The sequence below is a fragment of the Dysidea avara genome, chromosome 6 (genome assembly GCF_963678975.1).
Source record: "Dysidea avara chromosome 6, odDysAvar1.4, whole genome shotgun sequence".
In the NCBI taxonomy this organism is placed as follows: Eukaryota; Metazoa; Porifera; class Demospongiae; order Dictyoceratida; family Dysideidae; genus Dysidea; species Dysidea avara.
The window spans coordinates 11,132,123-11,157,810 of NC_089277.1; the positions used below are offsets into that span (position 1 = coordinate 11,132,123).

The window sequence follows — 25,688 nt, forward strand, 5'->3', positions numbered from 1 at the left end:
GTATTTCAGAAGTAGGTGAGTTGGCATTCACCTCTGAAACAGACAGCTGAGCTACTTCTGCAAAAGACTTTTTATGTATGGCTGTGTTGATATCTTCTATTTGATTCTGTATTTTGTTATTATGCGAAACTAGTTGATTAATTCTTGCTGTTAGGTCGGACATTTGGCTAACTACTTCATGGTGTTGCTTTGAAAATTGCTTAACCTCTTCACTAACTGTACTCAGATGATTTTCAGTATGCTGTGTCTCATTTATTGAATTTTCAATAGAGGTAACACGTGAATTCATAGATGAAAGGCCGTCATGAAATTTCAGGGCAGTAGAAAGCGTTTCCAAGCAAGGAGTACAAAAGAACACATGTACGTTTCTAATAGTATTACCCAATATAATACACTGTTCCTTACTCAACTTAACACATTTCCCATGTAGACGTCCTTCGCACCATGTACATTCTAATACATCGTCATTGGCAGGCTCGCAGCAAACCACGCAATCTTCATCTTTTGGTTTTTTATTATCTTTCTCTAGGGGCGAAGCTGCACCACGCTTGAGGGACATTCTTCCAATTAATGCTCCGCGTCCAGTCTACGGGTCGATGGAAAGACGCACAAAAACAACAATACTGACAGTATAGAGTGGTTGACCTTTGTTTGTACCGTTAGACGAGTCCAGATTACCACGGTACAACAGTATTTACGGTTAGGGATAAGAAGACTCGATGAAGCTGTCATCAACGTCACGGATTTTTATTTTTTTTTTTTGATCTGCGGCAAATGCTGCTTGCATGCTCACCTCGTTGTACCACGGATCAGTCGAGGAGAATCAGCTCATTTAAGTTAATATAGCTAGCTGGCTGCATGTACACTTTTGCGTAGCTACTTCGCTCCGTCACAGTATAGCTGTATAGCTGATCGAGACGTCGACTCTAGCCGATTAACTGTTCTCGCAGCCGAAGTCCAGGAGTACAGACCGATTGCAGCGGAAGTACAGTAATTACGTAGGAGTGTCCATGGAAACTGTTGCCGGCTATTCAACCATCTCTTGGACAGCATTACAGAGGCGGATCCAGGGTTTGGGAAGGGGTGCAGCGCTGCCGACCCTTTTAAGCCGCTCGCTTTTTGATTAGTTGGGCGGCGCTCCCTGTAAAAGGGTCTGATCACAACCGCATACCAAACTTGTGCAGCTGGAATTGAATCACGCGGGTTTTGTCATGGTAACGTAACGCTTTAGAATTATTGCTTTGAATCTCGCTTCGAGTTTGACAGCACTGTCAGAGGCGCATTCATGTAGCCAAGCTTCTGTAAGGTAAGTGCGCCTAACTCCGGACAGTTTTTGCTTTCGGTGCTCTATCTTCACATTGCAAGTGAATTACTTAATCCTTAAAATATGGTGATAAAGCCTATCCTATATGGTGCATCAGTCCTGCAAGCTTCATCAAAATATCTCCATCCGTCGAGGAGCTGCGCTCCAAAATTCAACTATGTGTAAATTTCTTACATGCTCCTAACTCCGGACACTTTTTATCAGGCCTAATACAGCACTTCCGAAGCTGATTTCGAATTGTAAACACCGCCACATTAAACTTGCATCTATTACCCACCTCATACTTGATTTTGAGAGTCATAGTACCTTTCGTTTCCGAGTTATGGGTATTTCAAATCTTGCTGTATTTTCGCAAATATTTATGCAGCTTCAATGAGACTGGCTCTTACAAAATCGGCCATAGCAAGTGTTTGGTTGATTGTGTGCAAACGAAACTCGGTACAGTGGTAAGTCATAGTTGTCCCTCTGCACTGTATTAAAATCAGCCAGATAGCTCTTTAAGTTTGGGAATATGCAGCGATTATCGAAGAATTTTTGATAATTTTGCCACACACTGCAATAAATAATCACCTCGTTTAGAAAAACTAGCAGGACTTTTAAGCTGATTTTAGGATCACAGTATCATTGTATACGAAGCATTGATCACCTAAAATTTCAAGCAAATGCTGTCGATAGTTTTGGAGATATTACACCAAACATTGGAAGTCAAGATATTCAAGTGTTACTAACATGTTGTCTTCTCTTAATCTACCATTGTTACAGGCAAGAAGAACCCAAGCTAAATTAAGTACTTTTTACAAAATAATTAACGGATATTTGATTGTGCCTACAGATGATCTTACCCCTAAACTTTCAAGTTTAAGGAGTGGCTACTATCACCAACCAATGACTCTAATTGATGCATACAAATTTTCCTTTTTCCCATCAACCATCAAATTATGGAACCAACTCCCTGCTGATGTAATTAATTCCTCTACCCCTAATGAGTTTTGTAATAACTTAAGTAACTTTTATGATCACACCTGTGCGTTATAATCTTTTGATTGCTGCACAGTAATAAATATAATATAATAATAATAATAAGTGTCCGGAGTTAGGAACTGTCCGGAATTAGGTGCACTTACCTTATTATTATTAATGGACAAAAATTGCTTGACAGTACAAGACTGTCAAGCTAGGCCGCAGGCCTTTGAGAGTGCCCATATCTTGTTCTCCATAAATCATCGAGATTCTTCTTAAATAGTGCCACGGTTGGTGCAGAAATAACATCTGCTGGAAGAGAATTCCACAAATTAACTACTCTGTTGGTGAAAAAATTATGCCTCACTAGCAGCCGAGATCGAAATTTAAAGAGTTTACGGTGGTGACCTCTGGTGGTATCCGTATACTCAAAGTGAAAAAATGAGGTAGGGTTGATGTCATAGTAACCATTCAATATCTTGTAGGTCTCAATTAGATCTCCCCGCTTTGACGTCTACAATACAGTGAATATAAACCAAGTCTCTCTAGACGAGTTTCGTATGGTAAATCAAATAAACTAGGTAATAACTTGGTGGCACGTCTCTGTACTTTCTCTAGGAGATCAATATCTTTCGCCAAGTAAGGGCTCCAGACCTGGATGCAATACTCCAAGTGAGGTCTGACATACGTTTTGTACAAAAAAGTCAACAAGTCAACAGAAAAAAGTTTGAAGGACCTTCTTAGCAAACCAAGAACTTGCATAGCTTTTGCTGCAGCCTTACGACACTGTAGAGATTTTTTTTATTATTTTATTAATGCTTTACAGCACAAGTGCTGAAGGTCTGTAGGGCACCTGGTCCTACAGCCTGCTCAAAGACTTTATAGCTACAGATGGTTCCAAGGCTTCAGTGCACCAAATACCAAGATCTTTTTCTTCTTGCACTTCCATGATTTCAAAGGGTAAGTTGGTGGAACTGTCCAGCATAGAGTAGGTGAACGGAGCAGAGTTACCAATCCACATCAGCTTACATTTAGCTATATTGAACCGAAGCAACCATGTGTGAGACCACTGCAACAATCGGTCAACATCACTTTGCAGCCTAAGGTGATCATCAAAGCTCTGAATAACAGAATAGATTTTTGTGTCATCAGCAAACATTCTTATATTACTTTCGATAAGGTCTGGGATGTCATTAACATATAATATAAACAACAAGGGCCCTAAAACATACCCCTGGGGGACTCCACTCACCACCTGAGCCCAAGACGACAAGTGACCATTCAACACAACTCTCTGGAAGCGGTTGGAAAGAAAGTTTGATAGCCACAAAGACAAATTACCACGAACACCAAATGCTTCCAACTTAGAGATCAATCTATGATGAGGTACAGAATCAAATGCCTTACTGTAGTCTAGAAATATGACATCAATGCCAAATCCTTGATCCAAAGCAGAAGTCCACTCCTCAAAAGTTGATAATAAGTTAGTAAAACAGGACTTCCTGTTAACAAAACCATGTTGCTCACCATTAAGTATGCCTTGCCCATCAAGAAAGGTTACCAATTCAGAACGTATAATAGATTCCAGGATCTTAACAACTAAAGATGTCAAACTAATTGGCCTGTAGTTGGAAGCTTGGTTTCTTTGACCCTTTATACAATTGATAACAACGTACTCCGTCCTCTTCCAAGTAAGACCATGCATAGTTACCGTAGATACGATACCCTCCGGGAAATAGTATCCATGGTTCTACTCTTTACGCGCTGGATGTTTAGTTTAATTACAAATGCTGCGATTTGATTGGTGGCGTACACAAGTTTAGTATGCGGTTGTGACCAGACCCTTTTACAGCGAGCGCCGCCCAACTAATCAAAAAGCGAGTGACGTAAAAGGGTCGGCAGCGCCAGACTAGGGTGTACCATGGTAATAGGTATATGGAGCAAAGGGTCTGGGACGTTTCAGTTCTAAGAGGACTTTTTAAAACCAGGCGCGCGCCCTCTGTGGGCGCGCATCTGGTTTACTGACATGAAAAAATCTACCGTTGCCCCTAGCAACCTAATTTTTACATCATTTGTAGGTGTCATTGTCTTAAGTCACCACTCCAAGTTTTTAAAGGTTAGCATTACAGTCAATAAAGTCAATAGAAGGGGGAATAAAACATTTCAAAAGAAAATATTTGTTTTTTATTATTAAGTGCTAGCTATCCTACTAAGGACCTGTGAGAACCTGTGAATACAGTTCTCCACAGTCACTCCCACAGCACATATAATGATGCCATCATTCATATAAATTAATGATGCCGAATGTGTACAAAGCAAAAAAATTAAATGACAGGTAAATCTTTGGACACATGCATGTGACCAAACAACAGGACCACAATGTAAAGGACCTGTGTGGGCATGGTGTGGTTGCAAAAATAAAATTAAGCTACATCAGTATATTAATACAGTTATTATAATAAGTATGGTTTGCATGATTGAGCTAAGAAAATTCTTTCAGAAGATGAAATCTATTGTAGCTACACAGGCAGCATCATTCAACATCTTCTTGACAAACAAAGTGAAGATGCTGTTAATTCAGCAGATTGTTCACAGAGACTGGTTGGTAGTGGCCAAGCACTGTCATGTCAATTGTCTCAAAGTAACTTAACAGCAACTTTCAAATCTTTCCAATAATTGAAGGCACACTACTTTGGATTGTTTCCAGAAACTGGGGCTGATTGTATAGCTACAATGTACAAAGTCCAGAGGGCAAGTCAGTTCTAACATCATATTTTCACAGTAGTGAATCTGGGTGATAGAATATTGTTAGTATAGATATTGGAATTAGTATAGCTTGAAAGTTCTGTAGTTCTGCATATACTGCTGAAAGATTAGCAAAAATTTCAATGAGTTTTGTAGCTAGCTAGAATATGCAGCACCTTATCTCTGGTGACTTTAAGAGACAGGGGACAATCATGATCATTTAAAACACTTTTGCTGTATAGTAAGGCAGGTGGAATTATAGCCTATAATACCAAGAAGGTCATTAGGTATGAGATTCAAACGAAAAAGGCAATGTATTCTGGATAAAGCTCTCTGCAGTACACTTGTAGTGTGTTCATGCCAAGTTAAATTCTCATCAATATAGAGCCCAAGGTACTTAAACGAGACACAGGAGATAGTGGCCTATCTTTATATATTAAGTCATGATTTTGAAGTTTTTGATGTGAGCCAACCAACATTACATTGCATGGATTTCTTGATACTAAGGTTCAAGAGGTTTACACAAAGCCAAGAATACACAAGATTAAGATCTTCTTGTAGGTCATGTTCCACACAAGATAGAGCTACAGTGCATCTCCATATCATCAGCAAACAAATTTAGTTCACAGTTCTGTAAATATAACATTCAGCAAGTCATTCATGTAAATGCTAAACAATAATGGGCCTAAAATTGACCCCTGAGGTACAACAACATGTCCAGATAGATACATTGATCAAGAGTTGCATAGGGATATGTGACAGTCATGAGTAGTTCAGCTAGGTAATATATACAGCAACACAGAGATCTATGACATCAACCAAATTATGGAATATAACAGGAAATCTTTGGAATTGGTTTAACAACCATCTCTAATCACTCTCAGTGTGTTAAAGTCTGCAGTGCTATCTCTGATCCATCACCAGTGTTGTCTGGTGTGCCCTAGGGCAGCATCTTCTATATAAATGATCTATCACTATTATAGTAACACAATTCTCTGATCTCTTTTTGTTTGCTGATGATACCAAGCTTTTTAAAATAATCCTTCACCCCCTGATTTACAACAGGATCTAGATTAGCTGGAATATTGACTCTGACTTACTTTTCAGCATCAACAAGTGAGTTTTAATAACAAGATACCAACCTCCTACTCAGTTGATGGCAAACACTTCCATAGCTGCAGTTATCGTGACTTGGGTATACAAATCTCTGACCTCTCCTGGAAGTCATTACAAACATATAACTTTCAAGGCTTATAAATACCTAGGCCTGCTAAGGTGTGCTTTTAGTAGCTGTCACTCTGTCAAAGCTAAAAAAATTCTATATATAACTCTTAGATCCCACTTAACTTACTGCTCTCAGCTGTGGAATCCATACTTGACCAAGGACACTATCACCCTAGAAAAGATTCAGCGTAAAGCAACTAAATTCATCATTAAAGACTATGACACTGACTATCAGACTCGTCTCCCCAAACTAGATCTATTGCCTTTAAAAGGTAAACAAACTAGTGTAAATATAATTAACATGGGAATGAAAAAGTAAAGAAACAAGAGTCAAACAAATCAGCATGTTAAACACACAGAGATCTCCATTTGGACTCAAATAAACATTTATACAGAAGCATTTTCAGTAGCTACTTAATTTATGGAGAAACTGCTGTTTTTTTCTTAGTCTCTACCATATACATTGAGTCCAAATAATGAGATCTCTGTATGTTTAACATGCTGGCTTGTTTGACTCTTCGTTTTTTTACTTTTATCAGCAATCTCTATTCCCATGTTATAATTTTTTTAAATTTAGTTATGTAAGTGGTAACCTTGAATTGGTTATGATAAACTGTAAACTACCTACATGGAATTGTTAAACCTCACAAAGAAGAGGCTACATGAAACTTGTAACCTTGTCAACCAGATACCCAACAATGATTCCATACCACAAGAGGATAAGATCTTTAGCAAGAATTGGCTGTCATTTACACTCCTTCTTCATATAATTTATTTAACTATAATATAGTTTGTAGCTAATCATTCTATCTATATCATAGGCAGCTCCAGGATTTTTGGTAACTGGTTTCTGATCAAAAGCATAGCTAGGTTTTTGGTGAAGACCAAAAAAAAGGTAACTGCCCTCGATTAGGCCTAACTATATATTAATTTTATAGCTACATAACTTGCTACACAGCTGCTCTGAATACTATGACTGCTTTATTAGAGTGATTGACTGCTCTATTAGAGTATCTCGATCTAAACATGATCAGTTTCCAGAAACCTCAGAAACCCCCCTGGAGCCACCCCTGTATATATTGTGCAAAACTGAATGTAACTTTTTCTTGTGCTTTACACATGCACTAATACAATACAAATTTTTGCATGCATACCTTTGTGTAAGTATGTGTATAACAACCATAATAATACACACTGAGTAATATGGTAGCCTATTACTACTAGGTGAATAATGTTCCAGAGTAGAACCACCCTTTTTGAAAGTGAGGGTCAATTGTCCATATCTTTAGAGTTATAGGTGTTATGAGAACTGAAGCAGATATCGAGCTCAAGGCTTTGGCCATCTCACCACATGCAGCCTCAGAATAATTTGCTGTATGAAACTATTGAATCATGTCTTTAATTGTTTGGCATATAGAATTAATAGCTAGCAGTAGCAGCTAGCTCCATTCTGTTTTACTACTGCATATAGCTACCAACATTTAATTCTGTTTTCTCTTGCCATGCCCATGTCCAACCATGTCAACGTTGGTCAAATATTCAGACGCTTGCTGTCCTAGGACTCACACATTTGTTTCATAATTTGCACTTTAATTATACAAATATAGTTATTAATTAAAAAACCATGCAAGGATTCAGAGTTTTTGGAAATGTTGTTCCTGTAAAACCATTTAGCTATTGGTATAACCTGTATGTATATCCTCAGAGACATGACAATATTGAAAACTTCATGATGTATACACTGATAAGCATTGGCATAGCATAAGCACATTATAAATTTAAAAAAATTAATATTCATGTAGATGAAAACTGACATACATGCAGTATGCATACACATCTAAAACTTATACCAACTATAGCCATATTCCCTGTTCTAATTACATACTTCCAGTGGAGTTTTATGCTAAATATAAAAAATACTGTACATGCTAACAATTAGATGTCTACAAACATAAAATACTGACACATTATAAAACTATACTAAAATGTACATATGCACCACAGAGGTATAGAACTTCATACTAGCTATATTTACTAATGCATATTATCACTGTAGCTCAGACTGGCCTCAAATCGCATTCACCTCAAAATAGATGCTGTCATTAAAAAGGGACTGACGGATTGCAGTGGATTCAAGGTCTTCATCACAAATGAAATCGGGACAATTCCATACATTATTTGAACCTTCATCCATAATTCGTTTGGCATTAATGACAAGGTCATGTGAATGAAGGTAACTGTCACTTTGCTGATTCAATAACCTCACTTGAATCCTTTTTTTGCATTGGCCATTGCAAGTGATGATCATTTGGTCCCTTCATCAAGTACAGGGAAACTGATACATGAGAGCCTTCACACCAATTCCAACCAGCAGGTACCACATTTAGTTTCATTTTATATCCTTTTTCATGTGTGAAGAAGAAGTGACTAAACCAGTCATCTTTATTGTGCTTTTTTCTTTCAAATTCTGACACTTTAATAACCACTGGAAACATTTGGTTTCTATAGCAATTTGCTCTGTTTTCTATATTAAAAATCCATTTCATGTCCTCTTTTGCATCTTGAAGCTGACTTTCTAGTCTGTTAAACTTAAACTGAGACTGAATTTTAAATGAATTGAATTCTTCCAGCAGTTGAGTTTGAGCAGCTGAGGCTTCCTTACTGTTTGTAACTAGCTGCTGTTCAGTGGCTGCCAATTTATCTCGGGTGCTAACAAGCTCAGACATGATAAAAGACAAATGTTCTTCCATTTTCTCTTGGTTGTGTATTTGCAGATCCTTGCGAACCATCTTAGTCTTACACCTCACATTGTGGTACCCACACTGAATGATTTCAAGAGGACGCTTCTTCTTGTGAGTTTCCATGTCTTCACGAAGGATGTTCTCAGCCTCACACTTGTTGGGACAAGCCAGAGGAAATTTAGACATAACAACAATACATACAATGTTCAGTAACATTGTATATTTTCTGTACCCCTTGTCTTCAAGCACTCCCTTTAGCTTTCCATACAGTCCTATGAAGGATTTTTACTTGTGGATTAAGGATTTCAGCTATTGAGAAATCTATCAGTGAGATGCAAACCTCTGTACTTCAAGGCCTGAAAGCTGAGTTAACAACTCTCCAGACGATTAGCTACCTCTAACCTCGCAACAAAGGTCAAGGATCTGTGTACTCAGAACACTACTCTTCAGGACCAAATACAGACAGCTTCATCTGAACTGACAACTACAACCTTCCAAAGGAATGTAACTGAGCTGCAGATAAAGCCAAATTTATTTAAGTATGTAAGGTAGTTAGTGATAATGGCATCAGTACTGAGATGTCATTCTGCCTCGGTCGAAAAATACAAAATAGACACCACTCCTTATTGGTCAGATTTGATTCTGAGACTAATAAGCATAGTATTCTGTCAGCTGCTCCTCGTTTACATTCAAATAATGAATTTAAGCAAGTGCACATTGCAACTGATATGACTAAGCTGGAAAAGGAAGGTTGTCGCAGAACTCAAAAGAAGATCAAGTGGTAAAACTAATCTTATTATATATAATAGAAACATAGTGTCTCGTCATCCTCGCACTGAGCCCATGTAACATATATAATTCCACACTTCAACTTTGGTACACTGATACAGCAGCGGATTCCTCTAATAGCATTGATAAGAAATCATACCCCTGTCTCCGATTCAGATCCAAGCTGCTTGCACCAATTAATTCTTAATTAACTAGCAAATAATGCTGTTGACATCCTATTATATGTATCATGATTGTATTGTTTTGGGATAGTCCCCTGGACATATCAGACCCTGCCTGTCTGTCCAGTGATATAGATTTTAAAAATCTTTTGGGGCAGCATTACAGGGGCGGATTCAGGGTTTGTGGGAAGGGGAGCACTATGGTAATAGGTATATGGAGCAAGGGGTCTGGGCTGCAACCCTCCCCCCCAAAGCTAAGCTATAATTTATTATTTTCATACTTTTCAAAATGAAAATTTTGATGTAGAGTGGTTTATGTACTAGCTATATCTAAACTAAATCATACTGCTTTCTAAGTGCACTACATTGATCAAGGGATTATACTGTAAGTGACAGTCATGAGTAGTTCAGCTAGCTAGGTAATATTTCTCCACCCGAAGAAAGCAGCAGGCATATACTCCACCTGATTTCGGTAATGAATTATGTAATATTATTACTTTTTGTGGTGACTAAGTAATAATAAAAACTAGTATATTAAAAAAAATTGTTAATTTTATATTAAAAATGTAGAGATCTATGCAATGTAATTTTGCTCAATGCAGGGACTTTTCCACCGAGCTATGCTCATCATTCATCTCTTGTTTCACTACTTTTTATTGCATAGATCCCTATAGCTAATTACTTTTAAAAATACTAGTTTGTTTAGTTTTTGTTGTAGCACAGCTAGTTAGTGCATATGAATCCGTTTGTAGCTATAGCTAATACCTCTGTTACCACGATGTTATTACACCTAGCTATGTTATTTAGCATTACCTTATGAAGTTATGATCCCTCCTTCATAAGCTTATAACACCTCCTTTATAGCAAGCCTTACAACAGCTACTTCACTGATAAGATGAATTAAACATGATGATATTGATAAGAGGCCGGATGTATCAATATATGTACTGGACAAAAGAAGGATTACACATATCAGTGATATCACTGTTGTATTTTGCAAATTAACAACATAATTAATACAATCAACAACAAAAAAGTGCATAAACGTAACAAAGTCTACGTCAATATCCGGACACTTCAAAAAAGAGGCTGTCATTAACAAGAAATTTGCAGCCAGCAGGAGGATAGTAGAGGTCATTATGTGAGATAAAATTATGTGCATACCATATCCACCTATCATCACGTGTCCTACTTCGTTTGGCAGTAATACTGTGCGTTTCTGAATGATGTTGAGTATCACTGATCTGATTAAGCAACTTTACTTTAAGCGTTTTCTTCATTGGCCACCTCAAGACATCATCATCGTCACCTTCCTCCATGTATAAATAGACAGACAGGTAAGCATATTCACCAACATCATGACCATTAGGGAATACTTTCAGTTTCAAGTTATAACCGTCCACATGGGTGTAAAATGTGTCACTGTACCAGTACATCTCGTCATCTTTCTTCCTTTCAAACTCAGAAAGTTTTATAATTGCAGGAAAAATTTGATCATCATCGTTACTTACCCTGCTATTTAAATGTAAAGCCCATTGCATTTGCTCCATTGTTTGCTGTAGGTTCATCTCCAGTTTCAACTGTGAATGATGCTCGATTTCTTCAATCTTTCTTTGCAATTTTACCATGGCCTCATCTGTTCTGGAAGCTAACTGCTGTTTGGCTACATCTAATTGGCGTTCATTCACAGATAATCGCCGTGCATTATCATTCAATCGCTTTTTAGTGAATGCTAATTGCTGTTCATAATCATTTAATCGTTCTTCAGCAGATTCTAACTGCTGTTCATTATCACCTAACCGTTTTGCAGTGAATGCTAGTTGCTGTTCAGTGGATAATAAACACTGCTTGGTGGCTGCTAATTTATCTCTGGTGTTGACAAGCTCAGATGTGGTGAAAGATAAATGTTCTTCCATTTTCTCTTGGTTATGCTTTCCAAGATCCTTACGAGCCATCATGGCATTGCACCCAACACTGCAGTATTTACACTGGACTATTTCAAGAGGGCACTCCTTTTTGTGGGTCAGCATGTCTTCACGAAGGATGTTCTTAGTCTCACACCTGTTAGGACAAGCTAATGGATATTTGGGACACAGCTCTACATGCTCTCCTTCAATAAACTGTTGTTCTCCTAAAGTTTGGCAATGCTGACAATTGATTTCACGACATGGACACTCATTCTCAATGTGGCTTTGCAAGTACCGTCGTTGAATAAAAACTCTACACTGATTAGAACATTCTACCTCTTCAAGAGGACACATTTCCCTGTGATCATCCATACCTTCACGAGGTATATCAGATATTCCACAGTCATTAGGACAGGGTAGAGGATACTTTGGACAATTCTTCATGTGGCTTCCCTCAATATATTGAAGCTCATCTAAGATATGACAGTACTTACAGTCAACTTTACGACATGGACATTCATTTTCAGTATGATTTTGCAGGCATTTTCGCTGGAAGGAAACTCCACATTCATTAGGACAATCTACTTCTTCAAGAGGACACACTTCCCTGTGATCATCCATACCTTCACGAGGTACATCAGATATTTCACAATCATTAGGACAGGGTAGCGGAAACTTTAGACACTTCTCCATATGGCTTCCCTCAATATATCGAAGCTCATCTGTAATATGGCAGTACTGACAGTTGACCTTGCGACGTAGACATTCATTTTTGGTATGATTTTGCAGGTACTTTTGCTGGAAGGAAACTCCACATTCATTAGGACAATCTACTTCTTCAAGAGAACATTCTCTCCTGTGATCACCCATACCTTCACGAGGTATGTCAGATATTCCGCAACCATTAGGACAGGATAGAGGATACTTCGGACACTTCTCCATGTGACTTCCCTCAATATATCGAAGCTCATCTGTAATATTGCAGTACTGACAGTCAACCTTGCGACGTGGACATTCATTTACCAAATGACCATTCAAGAATTTCCGTTGCATAAAATTTTCACAATTGTTGGAACAGGCAACTTCTTCAAACAGGCAGCCAACACTGTTTTTAAGATGGTCACTGATATTATTAATCTCTCCTTGCCATTCACATCCTCTTTCTTTGTTAGAACAGAACACATGAAGACTTTTGATGATTCGCTCATTTTGTTTATTGGGAAACAAGCTAAAATCTTTGTGACGACACACTGGACAAAGCCATGGGTAGAAGGCTGCAACATTCTTTGCATAATCAATACATGACTGGCAAAAGGTATGACCACAACATCCACTGAGACATGGCTCTCTACTGGGGAAGTGACAAATTTTACATATCAACATGTCTGGTGGAGTCTCCACAAACTGATAGTCATAACCTCCAGTTGAAACTTCTGTTTGCTTTTCCATTCTAAAGATAACATAAAAAGCAACTTATTAAAACTACATACATATCAAACAGTAGTACTATTATAGGGTACCTCCTTCCCTATCCCCCTAAAGTGAATGGTGTCTGACAAAATGCTGCCATCAATAAACAACATAGAAATATCATATGCAATGATCATCTCTACAAGAGGAGAGTCTAGCATCAATCAAAACACTTACGGTATAAAAATAATACAGAAACCAATTTTTGGTATGCCTGCATGCCTGTTTGACCACAGTCACAAGGATAGAGAATAAAGCAGTGCACGGCCACCACTTCACACCACAAAGTAGGTAAAGGTTGACTCGAGATACTCTAATACAGCAGTCACCCTGTTATAACATTCACACTTGTATAGCTGTATGTTATAACAAAAAACAACAACAAATGAATAATCTATTTAAAAACAAGTACACAAAAATTGGAATTTTCAACTAGAATAAGGGCCATAGGACATCAATAAAAAGTACTGAAACAAGCTGAAGTAGTGCATGACATTAAATCACAGTAAAATAATAAGAAGTGCTATATCCCTACTGTGCTCAAGGTACCATAACGGAAATGCACTGTAGGGATATAACACTTCTTATTGTTTTACTGTGATTTAATATCATGCACTACTCCAGCTTGTTTCAGTACTTTTTATAACACTTCCTATTGTGTTTTACTCCAGCTTGTTTCAGTATATTTTATTGATGTGCTATGGCCCCTACTCCAGTTGAAAATTCCAAAAATTTTTTGTGCATTTGCTTGTCAACTTTTTTGTAAGTAGCTAATAATTATTATGAGTGCATACCGCATCAAAAGAAATGCTTATATCAATTATCATCTAAAAAAGTGAAGTATAGCGTTTCTCACTGAACTACAATCGTTCCTTCATGGGTTAAGACCGCTTTCGTAGGCGTTTCTTGCTAGGCCATTCGCGAATACGGCTATCTTGAGCGTCACGAGTATGAAACGGTGCTAACGATTCTTGCACTTTTACGGCTGCGCGTACATCCCAAACCACAATATCTTGTTGTTACGTCATAACTTCACGATACGCCCTTCTACAAGGGTATGTGAAAGTAGGATACTCTCTTCAGTATATATACATTATGAACTCTTGCTATACAGTACTACCGTACTGTACTGTACGTATGATAATGATCACGAATGCAAATTTTCACGCGTCACGTGATCTTTTCTCTATTTTGTTGAAATCCACTGAAAATCGGGTCCAAGACAGAATTCGAGTAACAACTTTTCAACAGGTATGGTTTAATGGTGTAGTTACTTAAACATGATCTTTCCGATTTTGAAATGAGCCACACCCACTTATCAAAAAGTGCACTTCGCATGGTACGCTTTAGGCAGTATTCAGTGCCAGTCAATTACTGCGGTAGTGTCGAGAAATCCATCCACTAGTTTGTAAAAGCATGCCAACCGCACACCTGTCATTACATGCTACGAGACGCGAAACATCTCATTAGCTTTACCTGCAACTCAGGTGATAAATCTCTCACTCCAACGATCACTTCAGTCTTGTTTCCCTGGTTCAATTCTCCAAAATTTGGCACTCCACAAACATATTATTCTTATTAAAGCGCACACATAAGCCACGTGACCACTTGCATTATTTTATTATGTACAAATTATTGCTATAATGTTTGATGCATTGCTTGATGAGCTGCAGTGTTATTACTAGTACTGAGCTTCACCCTCTTCCCTGACAGTTCTTTTGGCTGGTCATTCTTCTACAGGGGAATGAAAACTACTACTTCATCTCTAACCATTATGCAGTGTACCTCTTTGCCTTGTCATCTTTGTTGTCTTCATCAGCAATGCATTCACGTTTTGGGTAAGGAATTGGCTCCCCATTGAAAACACTATAAAAACACAGAATAAAATAAAATTTTCTATATCCAGTCTAGACACATGCTTTTTTTTTTTTGTATGGCATAACCCTGCTTGAAATATTGCGCATGTAACATGCATGCTGCATGCATTTTACATGACCTCTTAAACATGCATGTTATACATATCAGTGTACATACATGGTCCATGTAGCATGCATGTAACATGCAGGACACTTTCCCTGCATGCAACATGTTGCATGTCTCAACATCAATGTCAACATGCAGGTTACATGCAAAGTTATCAAAAGCAGACATGCATGTTATTTGTGGTAGCTATGGTTACTGCTATATCCACTTTGCTATGCATAGCATTACTGACTGCTCTTGGAACACCTACAGCATGTAGTCGAACAGTCATACACACACAACAGCTTTCACTAACCAAACCCTTTCTCACTATTGTTTTTGCATTATATAATCTAACGACCAAGTGTCGGGGATTCTACATGCAACATGCACGTTACATGCACGCTATCAGAACATGCATGTAGCCCTTACTGCAACATGCAAGTTGCCTGATACAAGTAACAATAACTCTATGTAGTTTTATAGTCAAATGCAGTTATATTGGTAATCATTGGTTAAGTGATGTGGAGGAAATAGCAACAATATTAATGATCGTTGCTGTGTTTACACGAGCAGGAAACCTTGTTGTACCTTACAAAATAACTAGCTTTGACTAGATATACGTATAAGGCTTTATCCATTATAGTCCTACGTATGTATAGGTGCCTCACAGTCATTTTGCATGATACATACTGATAGCCAGATCGATATTGATCTGTAATCAGTATCGGTTACTGAACTCTTCCAATACCAATTAGTATTACTGACCACTTGTGATGATCATCACCATCAGTTGTTGCTATTATGTATTCAGTACTCAATATGTGACCTAGGAAATTTGCGAAAGATTTGTTTGCTCTGAAGTAAGACAATATTTGGTACACAATACACTGGAAATAACAATGGGCATAATTCTAGCATAAAAGATGCAGGCTTAAGCAGTAACTTATTACATTTACTAAAAATTGAGATACTCTAATAGAACAGTCACAGCATAAGTTGAATTTTCTATTGACTGAGTAAGTAACTGACTGACTGACTGACTGACTGATGCCTTCAGACAAGCTTAACTCAATAACGGCTAAGGCTACGGGCTTGATTTTTTTACTGTTTGACGTCACTTCAGCCCGACAGGTGCCTTTTGGCATACTGCAGTACGTACAATGCATTCTTGATGAACTTACCAGTGTCCTCCTTTGTGTCCCATTCATCTTTGGAAGGCATGTATTTAGTTATGAAAAGCACAAACTAGTATAATTTATATAGTGACGGATAGTGGTATAGGCATTTTTATCGGTGAATAGGGCATTGGTATTGGTCTGGTGGTGTATTACTGGAACAGTAATGCAAATACTATGAGTTTTAACAGAACTTACTCAATTCAATACTCACTCAGCTGATGGGTGTGAAGACTCCTTTAGAAAATAATCACCTTGGAGAACATCTTTGGAAGTGACGCATTTTTGTGGGGTCCATTGTAAGGAACTTCTGTAGCTAAACATGAACAGTAGAATAAACATGCTGTTTGTAACCTAACAAGCATTCTTACTAATCGGAATGCAGCAGACTCAGATTTGACTTTTGTTTTTCCATATACCAAGTAAGACCGTAATTAGAATAGCTATGGAAGCAAAAGGTATGCTGTATAAAATCGAGAATCAGAGTACAAAAGTATTGAAATAAACTTTGCAAAAGCATAACATTGACATGTCACATGCAGCTACATACGTACATACACTGTACATGTGTGCCCAATGCTTTGCCATTATCTGCCATGCAGATGGTCATACCTACCAAGATTAGCACTAGACCATTGGTGCACCATTTAAGTGCTAGACATCTTACATAGGCAAATTCTCCCAGGAGTAAAAATAATAGCTTGCGGGACAATGTACTGTATCAAAAGTGAAGGTGTGGCTACACCCATTACATGAAATGTGGACAGCAGTTTTCCTTTCCCACTTAGTATTTATACCAACAATTAAAATCAGTACCGCTGGCTGTTGAGCCTATAACACAGGCCATACATACTTACACATGTCACACACATACACACACATGTACGCAAGCACACACACTTACCTGTGTTTCTGATTACCAAACTGACTCATCAGTGTGTTATACTTGGGTAACATCTTAACCCCTTACAATCCTTCTCTGTATGAGAATTATACAGTACAAACAATGCCATCACTGTGGTGAAGTACCTTGGGGAAACCCCATCACAGTAAAGATCCTGTCCAGTTGCTCCCTATGATATGGAGTGTTGGACTCCACATCTTCTTGACGACAGTGGAATATTGGTTCTGAGGTATGCAGCTCTGCAAATATGCAGCCGATGGCCCATATATCTGTGGAGTATGAAACTGCATAATATCCGAGTACCAAAACTGACTGATCAGTTAGAGTACTTTATAGTGGCATGCATTCTATTACAGTAATTGGACAGGGCTGCACATATAAATTATGGGCTTTCAAGTTATCCAAACAAATCCATTAATCTGAACACTTTTGTCTAACTCTTACCCAAGATTCCACGGTACTACATATACAACTACTGCTATTACAAAGGTACAATGATACACACACACATGCACTACCAATGGCTTTAGTATAGTGCATTGCTCCTAGCAACAGTTCAGGTACTCGATACCAAAATGTGACCACCACAGGATCCAGAGTAGCCAGTGGCTTGAGAGGAGAATTAAACAGTCTGACAAACCCCATGTCAGCTATAAGGTTACAGCCAAACACAATAACACACATTGAAAATACGTACACAAGTGACCAGAAAAATTTGGAATTTTCAACTAGAGTAGGGACCATAACACATTGATAAAAAGTACTGAAACAAGCTGGAGTAGTGCATGATATTAATTCACAGTAAACAATAAGAAGTGTTATATCCCTACTGTGCATCACTTCTTATTGTTTTACTGTAAATTAATGTCGTGCACTAGTTTCAGTACTTTTTATCAACGTGTTATGGTCCCTACTCTAGTTGAAAATTCCAAATTTTTCTGTGCACTTGTTTGTTAACTTTTTTTTGTAAATAATATTTATTACTGGTGAACCCACACACACATTCACACAATGCATCTGAAAAGGTGCCACGCCCCCCAATTATCGTCTGAAAAGTAAAGTATCCATGTCAGCTATGTTCAACCTGTTACGCAGCATTTTGAATCAAGAACTGTCCAAAAAGCACCTCTGCAATCCACGCATACCAAAAGAAAGAAATGGTGCCACGCGCCCCAGTTATATCAATAATTGTCTGAAAAGTGAAGTATCCATTACGCTTCATTGTCAGCTATGTTCAACCCATTACACAGCAGTATGAATCAAGAACTGTTTGAAAGCACCTCTGATATCAAAATAGCCACTATGACAAATACAGACAAATTCCGTTGCAAAGGGAAGCTATCATGTGCTATTGCCAAATCGACACTTTTCGCTGTCCATTAAATAAATTATTTTTAAAATTTCGTAGCAACTTGTTGAAAGCGTTTCAGGTCGATCTGAAAGCTTGCTTGGGCTTAGTTTCACCTAACCAATACTGCCTGATTGTCGTTAGGGGAAATTGAGGCTGTTTTTTGGGTGATATTACTTCGTGGGCCACGCCTACTCCTTTGTGGTCCCTACTATACACTACTATCGCGATATGCATTTACCTATTTTCCTCTTTTGCTCTCTTCTCCCATCACTAAAATGTTAGCTGGTTTCCAGTCAAATGGATAATCAAACAAATTAGATGCATAAAACAGGATAGTAATACCTAAGTACAAGAGTACAAAAAATATGGGTTTATATAATAAATGAACTATTTTCATTGCTGAGGTCATGAAGTACATACAATCTACATGACATGGCTAGTAAGGACATAATATCGTTATTGTGTTTCCTGGCCATTATAGCAAGGTGTTCATACTGTCGGGCTACTAGGTACAGTGAGATTTCTGTATCAAATCGAGTTGTTATATAATAGCTACACTCACCAGGTCTCTGTGAAGCACCCAGTTGGCATGGAGATAATGGATACCAACCAAAACTTGGTAGAAAAGTGACTGGGGTGTGGCTTCTTACTAGCTCTTTTTGTTCGGTGATAATTGATGATGTGCTATAGATCACATGATAACACAGTAATAATACACCATGACACATACTGATCAGAACCTCTCTTAAGGACCCTCTGTATGAAGGACTCACACATGTGTATGCAAGCATACACGCACGCACGCATGCATGCATGCATGCATATGTGTACGCACTACGCATGCACACACAAATGCACTATACTACGAACACATAGTCCAGACCAGTTAATCTTATAGTCACGTGGATGATGGCCCACATATTGATCCCTTACCCACAGATCAAGTCCACCAGTAGCCAGACTTTACGGTCAGCATGTGACAGGAACACACAATTTAAATGGATCACATTAGCTCCCTCAGTAAGTACACAACACAACATATACTGACTACACCCATGATAGCACAACACATCATACCGCCACTTCTCGACAAGCTGACAGTGAGAATGACTGAGAATATCCAGTTCCCTCTATCAACTTCAACACATAGTCATTATTATCACTTCTACAGATAAGAATGAGACTACTGTAAGTACTGTAGGTTAGGTATATACCATTCTACCATGCAAAACTTACAATATGTGACTGGTTCTACGAAAACCGTTCTTATCGCCCAAGACAGGAAGTTTGATTTTTCACACAAACACAAAGCTTAATGAATGCACTATCAAGTTTCACTGCCACATTCGACCAGAGTGAAGCGGGCTGCTTTTTTAAAGTACGGTGGCGAGCTGTATGAGTGATATGGGGTCTTGATGGAGCCCTGGCCAACCAGGAGATTGCTGTGTGTGGCTGTACAGCTCTGTGGTGCTGGACAATGACCTGTGCTGTAAATTTTCTTTCATTTTAGCCAGTTCTGAGCCCTGAATGGCCCATAACTTGGCCTAATTCATCCCAACAGGTTTTTTTTCAACTTTTGAACACCATTTTGACCGCCTTCCAGGGCCCCCACCTCCCACCCTTCTGGAGCTCACCTGATACAGACAACCTCAGTTTAAAAACTATCTAAAATGGCGGGAAACTTAGCTGTTGACTACTTCTTCAGTGGATGATCAGGAAGGTAAGAAATTGTTGTGAAACGTGTGAAAATTTGGTATGCATAGCTACCACCATTGGTCAGCTACAACACTCTGAATATTTAAAATCGACGTTTCTCGATACTTTAAATGGGCGATGGTTTTCCCAAAGACAGTCACATATATTACTAGATAAAGAAATTGCCATATGTATACGAAAATTACCTTATCATAGTGGTACTTATAGTCCAATGGTATTGCTTTTCATAACTACAATCAGCAGGAAACCCCTTGGGAAACCCTTAGTACATATTGGGTCAATCATGACCAATTACATCAGAATGTATCCATTCAATGGACTGGACTACTGGACTGGACTCATTTTTTGTTGTTGTTTTGTTTTCTTGCCTTTTATAGCGTTTTAGAAATCGACACCATTCAGCTTGAGACATAAAACTTGCACATTACTAGCGTAGTTCATTTTGAAAATAATTTGCCTGCTGCTAGCAATGATGATACAAGTACTGCATGCTGTTAACACTGCTAATGCATCTATCTATTTTCCTAGCTTCTTTTGTAAAATAACACACATTGATATTAGGGCTGGAACGAAGGTCAAATTTTAATCTCCGATGCTTCAATAGGAATAGTATTTAGTAAGTGGCAAGGCAAAAAACATTTGTACTTAGCTACCCATCCTGCATGTAACACAGTTGTATTTTGATGCCACAACATCTAATTCCTTGTATTTTGCTATTAACCACAATGTATTTGGTATTTTCGATATTTTGGTATCACGGTTTGGTATTGGGCTTCAGTATAAAGTACTGTGACTACCTCGAAATGACTACATATAGGTATATTGCAGAGCCCTACTTATAGCCTTTCAGTAGTTCGCACATTTACTCTAGCTTTGCTAGCTCTTTGGTTTATAATGCTTATAAATAGCAACGAGTGCAGTGTTACAGTTAACCAAGAGAAAAAACACTTTCCAATGCATACACTTTCAACAGGAAGGTATTAAGGCTACATGTATTTGGAAAAAGCCTACATTAAGTGTAACAAGGGTTCAAACAATTTATTATGAATTCATACCGTTAAACATAGTTAGTTGTATGTACCTCTAATATACAAGGCAAGACATGGAGAACCCTTCATGTGTGGTGTGCTATTTTATGCAATCACTTTTAGGCCACTCCAAACAAATTCTGTTTCCTGTCCACCGCCCATATCTGGTTACTGTCAGCTCTAAATATTCGTATTTCTTCCACTATTTTCTGGTTATTCTTACATATTGTGCAGGTTCAGTAAAAGCCACCTTGTAACAGTGTCAGCTCACATCTCAGCAGCGCTATCAAGTCAGCATAAATTCACGTTTGTGTTAGTGTTGCTACTTAAAACAGGAAGGTACATGCATGTTTTTGTGCAGATTTTTATGGTTGTGCTAGACAAATATTGGCTTCAAAAGTTGCCAATCTTATAATGGAAATGGACCACCCGTCAGCCCACATGTATGAGTCCAGAACGGAAAACAGAGGATTCATTTGGAGTGGCCTTAGCGGTTGAAAAACGTGTTTAAGGTAACTTTGTGTGAGTCCAGTAATCCAGTCCAGTATGATGTGTGACCTGATTGTGTTGGGCACACAAACAAGTTATTAACGAATTCAAAAAAAATATATATTTTTTTAAAAGTTATTTAAGCAGGGACAGACAGCATCAGCTAAAGCTGTTTTTCAGCTGTGCCCTGGACAAACATACATTAATAACAATATTAAATATAGTTTAAATAAGCTAGTTTAAAGTATCGATGTTAAGGCCACTCCAAATGAGACTGTAGTTTCCCGTCCTGGTGTTTTCCTTATTCGATGCGGGCGGGAGGCTTATTATCATTATTCATTATTAGAGATGTGACTGCTCTATTAGAGTGTCTCGATCTTGAGAGGATTTCAAGGTCATGAAAATGGCTTCTTTGCAAGTGAGCAACCACCAGAAACGTTCATTTTTAGGTTTCACTGTGCTTTTTAGCAATGCAAAATAAAAGGCTCCATGAGAAGTTTCCAGAAAGCAGCACAGGAAGTGGTTTTGGAAAAATAATGACAATATTGACATGCAATGCGGGTGCCTAGACGTGATGCGGGCGGAGGACGGGAAACTACTAGTCTCGCAGCGCCCGACCCTAAAAAGAGTCGCTCCATTTCAAATTGATTATGTAATGCGTACATTTCAAAAGATTCGCGGCTTACGGTTAATTACATCCGGTGACTCTGCCGCTTAAACTCATTGAGAAAACAGCCATACAATTCTGTTGGGTTCGTTTTAATGTTGAATAAATAAAGTAGCGTTATTAGTTTGGTGATGCTGTAAGCGGATCTAGTTGAATGGATGTTGTGACGTAAACAGTGCACTTACGTAACAGGTAAAACGTCATCCAATAAACATTCCAGAGCTCAAACTTTTTGTACACAGTTTCACCAGACCCTCTTTTTAGGGTCGGGCGCCGCGAGACTAGGAAACTACAGTCTCATTTGGAGTGGCCTAAACAAAAATTTTACCTGATTTTTGTCGCATTTGGCGTTCCATAGACATGGCCAACAATTTACACGAGGTCTACTTTCTAGAGACAGACTGGCACCGCGCACATTGCTTTTCCACACGGCCTTTAATCAAATGATACTGTAAACGTAAGACAACATTCAAGCAACCCGCTAGCAAAATATATACCAAGTTACCTGCTGTAAACTCATGAAACCTTGGCTTCACTCCAACGATCACTTCCAATGAACTCCAGAACTACACACTAAACACCCTTATTAAAGCGCATCGTTACGCAGACCACGTGATCACCTTACTTTTATGTAAAATACATAACCCATTAGGGACCTGTGAGAAGCTTAATTATATTATTGCTATAATATTATTGCTATTATTGATGCATTGCTTGATGCATGAGTCCAGCTTCCCTGATGAATGGGTATATAGCTATATCAGCGGCGGAGGAAGTAGTTGATATGAGGGGGGGGGGGGGGGGGGGCTGGGCTGACCCAGACTTATTTCCATAGTTTGGTAAGGTGAGACCAAAATAATAATAAAAAAGGTCACAACCAACTGACAAGAGCTTTCCACCTCACCAGCTACCATTTCTAGCTGATAAACTACATAAAAATCCTTACATAGCTCACTATACACACTGACTACTTTATTAGTGACTGCTCTATTAGAGTATCTCGATCTTTATCACGGTTTTCAGCCCCACTCCAAGAAAGATAATTTCGGTGTGATATCATTCTGAGGGGGGGCTTTAGTCCCCTAGCCCCCCCCTTTCCGCCGCCTATGAGCTATATATATATATATATCAGTAGAGTGATTTCAGTACAGATTTGCATGGTAGCTATAGCTATAGTGAGCCACATGCAGATGTGGGTGTCTCACTGTCAGGGAGCTCAGCCCCATCCACTGACACATTCTGAACATTATAAAATAATGGTTTAACTTTTACTAACTATATTTATGATTAAAATAAGGTATTCCAAATTTCCAATCAACTTTACAGTAATTATAGCTAGATTCCCTAGTCAGTGCCTTGAATTACAACAAATCCTGTGAAATATTTTATCAGGCACATAAGTTCTTTAGTGGTGACACATATAAATGTGCATGTATTTCAAATGTGAAGACTGGTTTTTCCAAAATCCGGTCACATGTTTTTACTCAGTCCACTTCAAGCTTAAGGTTGGGTAATTTAGCTATGGCAGCACATAGGCTGTAATCCTGCAGTTTTCTTTTGCTTTCTCTGATTTGGTTATGCCGTTTATTTGTTGTTATGCCTGTTACTCACAGAAGAATTACAAGTAAGTTCCATAAACATTGATATTTTTAGATGGCTTATAGTATAGTAGCTACGTAGCATAATTTGTGGATATACATTTGAGTTCATCAGTGAGATTAGTAAGTAGCCTGCAAGTCAAGAGGTCAAGTCTACACTATGATTATAGATTGCTAGCTACCTACAATCATGAATGCATTATACTGCAGACCTGCATGAATGTTTGTTACAATTGCTGCTGCAGCTATATTTGACATTGTACTTAAATGCTTGCAGTTTTCATTACCTGCTCAGTGTTTTATAATATTGATTCAGAATTTTCTATTAGCTAAAAGTAACCATATTAACCTGCATGTACATAATGGCATAATGGCCAAACCCTCCCACCCTCACATAATTATTAAGTCAACAAGAATCAGAAACAGGAATATACGACTTGGAATGACCTTATGGGTACACAATAACTACACGAATTACAGATATCGGTGTTATATAGTGGAGATATAGATCCAAATGCATACCCAAATTCTTGAATGAAAAACTTGGCTGTTCTATTAGAATATCTCCTTGTTGTTACAGGTTTATCTGCAATTGTTCCCTTTACTGACTTCGGAGGAATCACCACCAAGTTTCCTGTTGCACTACAATTCATCATGTCCTTTTCACTCCTATATATATATATATGTATGGTGGCAAGCTTTGATAGCGTTTTTGCCAAAAGTTTAGAAGCTAAAATTTCAGTGGGAGCTTTCACTGAGATTCCAAGGAAAGTCCCTGCCCCTGCACATGTAGCTACATAGTTTGCCCATGCATGTATTCTATAATGATATATGTATAGGGACAAACCTCAAACAGTCAATCAGCGTTAAAGCTTTTATCAGAGTTTCATCAACAATTCATGCACATTTGAGACAATTGAAAACAATCAATCAGTAAGATATAATGCAGTTTATGTAACTATATAGTTACTGGTATTTTGCATGTAGTTAATCCATGGGTGCAGGCTATAGGTGTACATAATTATGCTGTGGCATGCAGTCACTTACTATTTAAAAACAAAATAGTGATAAAAAGTAATGAAACAAGAGATTAATGATGGTATTACAGCTATAGCTCAGTGGGAAAATCCAGGTGCTATGAGAATTAATTGAAGCAGATATCTAGCTCGAGGCCTTGGCCATCTCATTCAAAACACCACATGCAGCCTCCGAGTAATTTGCTGTATGAAACTATTGAATCATGTCTTTAATTGTTGGCATATAGAATTAATAGCTATAGCAGTAGCAGCTAGCTCTATTCTGTTTTTTTTTTACTGCATATAGCTACCAACATATATTATTTGTTTTCTCTTGCCATGCCCATGTCCAACCATGTTAATATTGGACAAATATTCAGACATTTGCTGTCCTAGGACTCGCACACTTGTTCATAATTTGCACTTTAATTATACAAAAAATAGTAATTAGCCATTGA

The 25,688-nt window shown here is 38.2% G+C and overlaps 1 protein-coding gene and 1 pseudogene across 3 annotated transcripts; both read right to left on the reverse strand.

Moving 5' to 3' along the window:
* Positions 1-20,625, reverse strand: part of LOC136259227 (cyclin-dependent kinase 8-like) — a 42,216-nt pseudogene extending 21,591 nt beyond the window's left edge.
* Positions 10,917-16,857, reverse strand: LOC136258480 (TNF receptor-associated factor 5-like). Of its 3 annotated transcripts, XM_066051791.1 has the most exons (6): positions 16,833-16,857; positions 16,660-16,777; positions 15,107-15,187; positions 14,798-15,055; positions 14,637-14,752; positions 10,917-13,301 (listed from the first exon to the last, which is right to left on the reverse strand). In XM_066051791.1, exons 5-6 carry the CDS (start codon positions 14,657-14,659, stop codon positions 11,006-11,008), a joined length of 2,319 nt encoding a protein of 772 aa, XP_065907863.1. In that variant the 5' UTR covers positions 14,660-14,752; positions 14,798-15,055; positions 15,107-15,187; positions 16,660-16,777; positions 16,833-16,857; the 3' UTR covers positions 10,917-11,005. The 3 variants fall into 3 exon arrangements, with proteins under 3 accessions (XP_065907863.1, XP_065907865.1, XP_065907864.1); XM_066051793.1 differs by lacking the exon at positions 14,637-14,752; XM_066051792.1 differs by lacking the exon at positions 16,833-16,857 and having other exon boundaries at positions 16,676-16,777.
* Positions 20,626-25,688: the final 5,063 nt, after the last annotated feature.

Bases quoted from the DNA above. Each gene is read 5' to 3' on its own strand.
- LOC136258480 (XM_066051791.1), bottom strand. From the start codon at position 14,659: ATGCGAAGTGCACTTTTTGATAA. The intron at 13,302-14,636 runs GTGGGTGTGGCT...TGTTATCTTTAG, and splicing joins CGAAGTGCACTTTTTGATAA to AATGGAAAAGCAAACAGAAG.